Here is a 10,256-nt window from a genome sequence, read left to right as displayed (position 1 = left end):
CACGCCGTTGGTAACCCCAAAAATCTGGCCCAGATGGTACACGTCGGAGCTTTAAGAAACATGGCCCTCAGCCGCCCGAGCACTTAAGGTCAACGCCGTAATCTTGGTCGCAGGAAGCCCGTGTGAGTTACTCACATACGACTGTATCAACCGAGACCCGTCGAAATGAGCCTGGTCACTCTTGTGGAGTGGTGAGAGAACAGTCTTAGTGGACTAACTCCGGTCACACATACACCCGTCCAACGTCCCGCCCGAAAAAATGAACAACACGATAGACCTGCTACATACATTCCCTGTCGACGTAACAAGACACGGTGGCTTCCCACAAAAGTGTCCAGGCCAGTATCGACTATAGATAATATGTCTTTAGGGACCCGAAGATCAGTTCACTTACCTTAACCGAGCCATGTCTCTAAACTAAGATCCTTCAGAAGAAAAACTTTGTGACCTCCATAATGGTACAATAAAGGAGGACATTTACAAACATTACCCTCATTATTGCTAATTTCACACCCAAAAAAGATATACGTATCATCCCACCCGCTATAACTTTAGCAAATAGGTGGGTCATAAAAGTTTCATATAGGCTATGCCATCTGCTATATATAGTGCTTAAAAAAAAAGTTTACCCAATAATACCAATAAACGCTTCAATGCATGGTCAGTGGGGGATGTTCCATTTTTTGCTTTTGATTTGTTCCTCATTGTCTTCGTTTTATCCGTAAATCGACAAAATAAAGACCTTTTACCTTGGACTTACTTTCTTAAGTTGAAACATACAGGAAGTCCGTGTCAAGAAGTCATATTTCCCTTTGAAGACTGCCCATTCGTATCGTCACTTGTAGTTATTGTACTTTTACCCATTTGTATTAATCATTTGATTTTGTAAGTTACCCTTTTCAGTCACGGTGTGTAATTTTACATTTTGAAATCTACTCACGTTATTTCTGAGCGAAGACTTCCTTTTGGTATAATTATGGAATACTAATTTATTTATATTCAGGTCTCTAGGTTGTTCCCTGTATTACTTCGACGTTATGACAGCTTAGGAATGACTGTCGAAACCGTACAGAAAGTGAGTCAAATAAAAAAAATATCAAAAAAAAGTAAAAAAAAAAAAAAGATGCTAATCTATGCATAGAGACCTTTTCGTTAGCACCTGTAATTATAGCAGTGCTCATATAGAGCAAAAGTATAGCCGGTGGGGATATACGTTCACCGTAACACACTCTACGTACTCAAGAGGGGATCAGGTAAGCGTACCCCAGAACTTACACATCATGACATAACTATCTGCCTCAACCTCGCCTGGAGCAAACGTCGAGTCACAAACACAATCTGTGAACCTTTGCTTTTTTGCAGTCGCCCCACACAATCCAAAGTACACTGGTTAAAGGGTTTTAGACACCGCCTTTTACATTCCGCCCCGGAGAGTATACTTCGTGTGGACGTGTGAACGAGCGGACAAGGTGAGAAGCAAAAGGCTTACGGTCCTTCATAAGAACGGATCGAAGACTTCGTTCTCCGAGCCTTCTGTACACGATGGTTCGTTCGCATGAGCTGTATCTCTTTGTGGGGGACAGAGAGAGACCTGTGAGCGACCAGTATAGGTGAGACTGGACGTTAACTCAACCGAAAGTCATGGTCAGACCACAGAACGAGAAAAGTGTAGTATTTTTGGTTGTACGTTTACTTCTTTGTCGAACCCGTTTCTTTCTGACAAGTGACGTTTTACCTTTTATGTTTACAAGGAGGTGGATATAGCGGTGAATTGTTATCAAAACAGCGCTCAACGACAAACAACATCCGTTACCGACATCTCTAAGACGGAGTTTAATTTACCTTAATCTGTCCGTGGTAAGAGAAAACGAACACCACGAAATTCTTTGTATGAAAAAAGATATCAAAACTAAGATCGGTAGGAACATATTATTTTAGTAGTTATAATCGGAATTGCATCGTCGGTAGTAACACTAAAATTGTAATTGTTAAGTAATGAGAAGAAGTAGGTCAAGAGTTTCTGTTTTTTTTTCGGATCCATCTATAAATCACGTGATTTACTACCTTACTACTACTCAGTTCATTCTAAGGGTACAGTAGGATAGGAGGTGAAAGTCCCGTATGATGTGAAGGTTTCCGAGACGATACTCCTTGTGGCGTACACTTTGTGTTCGTCTGCCCTAGAACAACTCTGACTAACTCAATGTACACATCGCACATCGCACCTCTCCTCCCGTCTAAGAGGAGTAAATTCCCCCAGTGTAGAGGAGCCTGTCACACCTACTACATCGTCTGCGTCGTCATCGAGGAAGAGGGGACGTAGGACTAGAAGATCCAATATTAACGTCGTCATTGGACATGTCCGGTAATCAAGTAATTGTTCATTTTGTGGTGGTTAGGTATAATTGTTCAAGAGCGAACAGAGTCTAAGGGTACACCGAATACGGCTGGAGTGAAGGACATGAACTCCAGAAGGTATCCCCCTTTTATTGAAATACCGTTACCGAGGGACCAGTGCCGCGTGTTACCTTCGTGAAAGGAGGAAAACGGAATCCCTTTTATAACCGTGTTTGTCTGTAAAAATCAATGTGTAGGTCCTTTGTTTTTTCGGGAGCGGTAACCCTGATGTTGTTGTAACTTACCCTGGAAACCTTATAGGGGTATTTTTACATTTTGTAACTAGACTCTACGAGGAGATGGTGATTATTTGTTAAGGTACCCAGGCTAATGCCCGTTCACGAAGTCTCGGCGGTCAGTTGGGTCTGGACGTCCTAGTTGGGTTCTTTCTTCGCCTCACCGGTCCACCGGACCGTTTTGCCGTTTTTAGGTGTCCGTCTTGTGGTGGCGAGCACACGTTCGTCGTTGTTTCGATTAAGTATAAACAGGGAGCGCTACTACGGACTTCGACGTGGAAACGATATTCGAAGTCCTGGTCGAAATTGATGCGCGGAATACCTAAAGGATATTTCTTTTCGCATCACGAGTGCCGGACGGGTTAAAGTGGGTCTCGTGTCCATTGGTATTTTGTCGTGTAGTGTTATCCCCGTATGTTGACTACAGGGTGTTTCCACGTAAAGACTATCGGTGTTCATATACTGGCACTTCCAAAAAGGGGATCCCAAACATAATTATTTGAAATTTCTTGTCTTTATGCACAGTTGAATTCTCAAGTTCAACTTGTGTCTTGGTGATTGTTAACAAAGGAGTACAACATCCTTCTGTAATGTAGAAAGTCACACTACACAACAACCTCGCTCATTCAGTAGCCCTTCTGGGAATTCGGTAGGGACTTTTCCCCCACGAACGCAACCACACTGCGAACAGACCGTCCGATGGTAGAGTTGTACCAAAAGGGTACCTTGACACGACGTCTTCCTGTGTGTGTTTGTGTCCTGACCAATTTCCCAAAATCTGTGGCGGAAAATGTAAGGCGGGGCCTCTCATATGAAGCACACCTGCACACTTGCTCGCCTGTTCCACTCTTCGTTTTCCGAATGCCAGGAAGTATTCTTGCCTAGCTTCTGAAGCAAGAGGCTCGGAAGACATGTGCTACCAAGCAAGCGTACTCGACATAGAGAAACACCCCCTGTCTCTCTCTGGACACTCGCTGGTCATATCCACTCTGACCTGCAATTGAGTTGGCTTTCAGTACCAGTCTGGTGTCTTGCTCTTTTCACATCATAAAAACCAACATGCAAATGAAGAAACAGCTTGGGCAAAGAAAGACTGTTCACTGCAAAATGGAAAATACAAATGTTCCTCCACCTATATCGCCACTTAACAATAGTTTTGTCGCGAGTTGCTGTTTGTTGTAGGCAATGGCTGTAGAGATTCTGCCTCAAATTAAATGGAATTAGACAGGCACCATTCTCTTTTGCTTGTGGTGCTTTAAGAAACATACTTTTTTCTATAGTTTTGATTCTAGCCATCCTTGTATAATAAAATCATCAATATTAGCCTTAACGTAGCAGCCATCATTGTGATTTTAACATTAACAATTCATTACTCTTCTTCATCCAGTTCTCAAAGACAAAAAAAAAGCCTAGGTAGATATTTAGTGCACTAAATGATGGAATGATGATGAGTCAAGTAAGATTCCCATGTCATCCTATCCTCCACTTTCAGGGCATACTACACTTCCAAAGGCTCTGCTATGAGGAACACCGCATGTGAAACACAAGCAGACGGGATCTTGTTGAGACTGATTGAGTTACATGTGTAGCGTGTAGCGTGGAGAGGAGGGCAGATTCTCCTCATTTAAGGGGGTCACATCTCCTCGGACAGTGTGGATGATGTAGCAGACGCAGCAGTAGCTCCTTCTCCCCTGCATCCTGATCTTCTAGGTTATAATTGCAGCAGTAACCTGTACAGGCCATTAGTTCATTAACAAGTAAAACACACCAATCCATAAATTAACAAGTCTCCTTGTCTCAGATCCATGTGCTTAGGGCGACCTCACTTCCTGTACTTGAGCTCATAGGGAAAATACTTTATTAGCCAATGGCTTCCTGGTCAGGCAGCACAAATGAGACAAGCACTTCCTCCTTTTCCTTAGAAATATTGGCACAACAGAACATTTTAGTTACACAATCAGGAACAAAAAAGCCTCCATTTGACTGACAACAACATGAAATGGGACTTTTGAATACCCCATAAAAATGTAAACATTGATCTGAGAGCTCCTCTTACACACTAATAACACAATTCCAGGTCGATTACGGCAAGTGTTCAGAGTCAGTCAACCAGACAGTCACAATGAAGAAGCAGTGGCAGGTGCTGCAAAAGCAAAATTCACAGAGCAGAAACCACTGCTCTGCAACAGCAACAAGCTATTCATATTTGTCCCCTCATGATGCTGACTGCACCTTTGCTATAAGCTTAGGACACTTTAACTACCCTATGGATTTTCCTATAAAAAAAGCAGTGCTCAAGTGCCTGCAATGCCACCAGGAGCACAGTAACCATAAAACAGCACATCACAAGGCATACAACTGATTGTCACAAGTTGCATCTGATAGCACAATATATGACCGTGAAGTTTTTCCCTAGGGTTTGATAATAAACTTTAAAGAACAGAATATACTGTCAACTAAGAGTTCAAGGTGTAACACATGAACCCTAACAATTGTTCTCATGTGTAGGGAAGACATACATCTTAGTGTGATGTGTTGTTGAGCAGTAAGTCATCGGGAAGACCCTAGCCATCCCTGAAAAGGTGCTGCGTTGTGTGGACCTTGTTGCAGGCTACCATCTCACTGGTTCCCATGGAACTGTGCTGAAGGACACACACAAACACAGACGGCCCCTTATGCCATCCAGACTTAAAAGCACTTGTGTACTGGCTCTGTTGTTACTGCTGGGAGCAAGACGATAGAAGTCTGGAGGCAGCAGAAGGTTTTGTAACCGGTAGCGTGACTTTGGCACACTTGCAGCTAACAGAAGCATACACAAGTAGAGCCTGTCTGTTTCTCTTGACTCATCTGTATTCTGCTCGTACCGTCAGGTCATATGCTTGTGGAAAATGGCTCACTTTGTAAAACTGAGAGAAGCTGAATGAAAACAGAAGCAAAATCGTAGTGATTCAATGAGAATCATGCACATTAAGAACAATGAAAGTAACACAAGACAATTACCTAAGTTATGTGAGAGGATCCCTGAATCAATCAGACCGTGCTGCAATTAATAAGGATGGAACTCAGTTTGTAAGAGGATAGGGCTGCAAATAACAATTATTGACGTTGTATCCGTTGTTTGTTTTCTTGATTAATTGCTTTGTTCTATATAAAGTCCTAAATACTGTGAAAAATGTCAGTCAGCGCTTCCTGAAAGCCAAAATTAGGTACTCTATTTTTTCCAGGACTTGAAAAATTGGTACAAAGAAACAAACCAGGAGTTGCAGAATTGTACACTTTTCTTCTTTAAAAACTACTTGAACTGATTCATCTTTTATCAAAAAAAGTGAGCAATTAGTTTAATAGTCACATAAAAAAAAAGATATTTAGAATTCTTAGTTCAAATACTACAAACAATGTCCCTTTGTGGCAGAGTAATACTCTTTCTAGTGATCACAGCACATAAATACATCAGATGTAGGGTTTCATATCCCTTTAGCCATGTGAATTGCAGCACGGTCTGATTGATTCAGGGATCCTCTGTGGATGTTAGAGACATGGGTGGATGCTGGGAAGTGGCAGAAGCTATTGCTCATGTGTGCAAAAACAATATCTAATCTGCTGCAGCGTGATGAGGGTCAACGGTTGATCCTCCTACTCACAAAGTCATTATACGATGCTTATTTGCAATCGAGAGCAATAGAAACTGACAATGACAAACGTCACGCCTTCATGGATGAGCACAACGTAAAGTGTTGCCATAGCAATGTGACAACCGTAGCTATAAACACCACAGGTAGAAAAGCTGCAAGATCATCAAAGTATCTCCAAACGGGGACAGTCAGCTACTTTGAATGAGTATCAGTGTTGTCTTTTTACAGACACAGCAGCAACTCATGATCTCGAAGTTCAATTAGTCAGCTTTCACATGGCGGCGCACTAACAGATCTGACACCGCAGTGTGTGGAGAGCACACACAGTAAGTTTGTTATCAGCTGTTCCCAGAGGCCCTGCTCGAAGAAGTGTGTCTATGGCAACCTGCATGTCTGCCATTGTCTCACATGACTGTGTTTAACGCAGCACAGTGAGAACAACGGCCGCAATAATAGAAGTGGACATGGCAGATGTTGGCACGCAACACAGTGCCATGCAAGGGACCAAAGAGAAACACACAAAAGGCTTTCCTACACACGATAAAAAGAAACTTCAAGCTACACAGGCCAAGGAGGGAGGGAGGGGGAAGAGTTTGCCACATGTGTAAACCTTTCAGGATGATGTAACCTCTCCTGTAGTCTGAGGGGTAGTTTGGAGAAATGGTGCTGAGCCAGTTGGAGTCCATTTATTCTGCAGCTTCAGCAAAGGGCCTGCAAAGCTGCTCAGCCTCGTGAAGTCCCTTACTACAAAGCCCTGCATTAAAGAGAGCACTAGGAACAAAACAAGTGAGTTTTTTATACTGAATCTAACAAAACAAGATGACTCATTTAAGGCAACCAAAGTGCAAAACTTGTAACCCAGAGTGAGTTTGCATCAGGTTAAAAATGCCTGTTTCCATTTGCAGATAATTATTGTTTTAATTAGACTTTCCACAAGTATTTTATTCTCATCTGTGTCTTTCACAAGTGTGATTGTATTTCTCAACAGTCACCATTAAAGAGTTCACTCTCTGGGTCAGTGACACACCGCTTCAACACGCCCTCTCCCAGCCAAGACCCCATAAGTCCCTGCCTGTCCCAGCCCCATGCTCCCCCTTTTTCCTTCACTCTGCCATTTTCCCGCCCTACAACGCTGAGCTGAAGAAAAGGAAAAACAGCCGTTCACAACCCTCCACCATCCCTCACCAGTAGATGCAGATGTATAAGCCATGGAAAAAGTGTGGTTAATTTAATTGAAATTACTGATAGCTTCATACAAATGGTTAATGATGTTGTGATGTGTTGCCTGGGAAAAGGCCCTTTGGAAGCCCATTTTTTATGGAAAATGTAAATGTGATACAATATTTGTAAATGAAGAAACAAACAGACATAAAACAAGCATTATCAAAAGCTCCTTGATAAATTATCATAATCTCTAAAATGTAAAAGCAGCATAAACAGTTATGACATTGAATAACAACCAGTGTCAGAAACAAACACCACTGGTGACACATGCCTGCAACCTAGTCCAACAGTAAAACTAGCACACACCTATCTTTCATACTGTTGCCTTAACAGTGAGATAACCTTGGATAACTTTGAATAACCAAAGTAGTCTATTTTACACAGATCTCTGATGGCAGACAGTGTTTCCCAAAACAACTAACGACATATGACCCTAGTATCCAGAATAGATTATATGCACGTCCAACACAATCCATCACTATAATAATCTAAGTGTTAAGCATGAATTTCCACTGCATGTTACGGTGTTTAATCTGCTGTTACGGAGCTTTTGAGAAAGGATTAGCGCCGTGTTGTCAGCATGGCAGCGTTTTCCCCACGATGGGAGGAAAGCTGCATCCGCCCTGCCTGTGACACATGGCCACGGAGGGTTGTGGATAAATAAAATTAAACTCAATGCGACATATTGTTCTAGCGTTAGTGCCACATGTAGCAAACGTTGTAAATTAATTAGCAACGTATAGCTAGTTTAAGAGGATTTAGCCACGCAAAACCAGTAATAGTGCGCAGAAATACAGCTCTCTTCATCACAATGCACTGATGTGTGTTTATTAAAGTCACTGAAAATAAAAAAACTTCTCGAAGAGACGTGTGCTCGGTCTTACCTTCACAAACAGCTCGATAACGGGCTCGTCGTCTGACTTTACTCCGTTCTGCGGTACCGACAGCGACATTATGGTGCTTCTTTCTGAAGTTTTTGCTAACAAAGATTAGTTTTTTCTTGCTACCACGCCCGATTTAGCTCAGTCCTGTTGTCCACCTCTTCTTTTTTTTCACTGGAGCCCAAGTAGGCGCGTTTTCTCCCCGAGGAGGACCCGGTGCTTGGAACACAAGAGTCTGTTAAACCAAACGGACGAGGGGGCAGCGTTGAAATCCAGATAAACAACTGTTTTTAATTACAGTATGACTTTAATCACGCTGGGCTACAAACACATCGTAGAGGCGCGCGGCTCTTTATGCTGGGTGAGTGTGATGAGGAGGCGAGAGGGAAGAAGAAGCAACGGGAATATCTAAAGCGGTGATGTCATCCGAGGCGCTCACACAGACAAGGGGGAGGGTCTGAGGGTTCTTGTTGGGAGGAGGGTGAGGAGATGTAGAGCAGAAAACTGAGACCACTGCAAAATTATCATTTTCTCTGGTTTTAATATTTATAGCTATGTTTTTGAGTAAAATGAATTTTTCTTTATGTTATTCTAAAACCAACTGACAACCTATATCTGTGTTGGAATTCAACAGACACTGCGGAATGGCTGCCACACATGTAGAAATTGAGATGTAAGAAAAGTTTGCAGTGGTCACTTAATTTTAACAGAGCTGTATAGGCCTACTGTCTTTTGTAAAGAAATACAAACATTTTTATTTTCCAACAACCACTAACTTCGCCGTGGGTTTTTCCATTTAATTTACGTATTTATCGTATTTTATTGTTCAACGCAAAAAATAAACAAGTTTTTATTTATTTTCCGTATATATTTGTGGGCGCTCTAGGGAATTAACTTTAAACTGGTGTTGCATTATTTTGGTAGATCCGTTATACATTTATTTTAACAAATGTTTATTACTAATGTCTCTCTTTACTTGAATTTGCATTTTTACTTGCCCTATTTTTAACTTAACCATTTATTTCGACAAAGTCACAAGCTATTTGCAATTAAAATTTAACAACATTCAGAGATATACTTTCACTGACAACAAATATAAAGAAACTATATTAGGTTGGCTGCGGGATATTCATACTTCGCCTAAACCAGTGGTTCTCAAAGTGTGGGGCGCGCCCCCCCAGGGGGGCGCAGAGGCATGACAGGGGGGGTGCGAGAGACCAGGAGGAAAAATGGTTATTTAAAAAAATATATATATATCATATTTTGAAAGATTATTGATTCGAAAATAATATGATACAGTACTATTATGTCTGGGGCTCTGTGTGTGTGTGGAACGAGCCATTTTGTGTGCGTGTGCGAGCGAGAGAGAGAGAGCGCACCGGTACCGGAGATCGTTGATGTTAGCTTCTGGTACTAGCGAGCTACGCTAACGGATATAAGAAGTTTTTTCAACAACAAAGTGGAGGAGAGTCCTCTCCTGTCAGACTGAGAGACTCAGTGAGCTAAAGGACTCTCTCAGTGTTATCTCAGTGTGTTTCAAACGTTTTGGTCACCATTAATGTAAACAATTATGTCCAAGGCACACGTTTATATGANGGCAGCAAATCTGTATCTGCTCGCTGTACACCCGTTTTTAGAGATTTGGGTATGGAGGAAAAGAGAGAGGGTTTTATTTTCTGAAGCTGCGTGAGTTCCCTGACACACCGGGGACATATCTTCATGTATAAAAGACGTACAAAAGTGCATTTTGCATGATAGGTCCCCTTTAAGTAATTGATTGTTAAAACATGTGACACGTTCAAATGCTTGGGGGGGGGTTGTTGCGGTGCCGTTCTGTGATTCTACAGATGGCCAGTCCGCCACTGCTCACAAGCTTATTAAGATCC

At 42.1% G+C, this 10,256-nt stretch overlaps 2 protein-coding genes across 2 annotated transcripts in view; both read right to left on the bottom strand.

Moving 5' to 3' along the window:
- LOC104957133 (chloride intracellular channel protein 4-like) overlaps positions 1-8,775 on the bottom strand; it is a 32,699-nt gene extending 23,924 nt beyond the window's left edge. The window contains exon 1 of the mRNA XM_010784746.1: positions 8,374-8,775. Coding sequence (XP_010783048.1) covers positions 8,374-8,442 — 69 coding nt within the window. The 5' untranslated portion in view covers positions 8,443-8,775. The remainder of the gene's footprint in view (positions 1-8,373) is intronic.
- Positions 8,493-10,256, bottom strand: part of LOC104957132 (zinc finger protein 638-like) — an 8,876-nt gene continuing 7,112 nt past the window's right edge. Inside the window, exon 6 of the mRNA XM_010784745.1 lies at positions 8,493-8,589. Coding sequence (XP_010783047.1) covers positions 8,493-8,589 — 97 coding nt within the window. The remainder of the gene's footprint in view (positions 8,590-10,256) is intronic.

The sequence above is a fragment of the Notothenia coriiceps genome, unplaced genomic scaffold (genome assembly GCF_000735185.1).
Source record: "Notothenia coriiceps isolate Sejong01 unplaced genomic scaffold, NC01 NC01_scaffold00026424, whole genome shotgun sequence".
In the NCBI taxonomy this organism is placed as follows: domain Eukaryota; kingdom Metazoa; phylum Chordata; class Actinopteri; order Perciformes; family Nototheniidae; genus Notothenia; species Notothenia coriiceps.
This window is presented reverse-complemented; position numbering and strand designations above follow the sequence as displayed.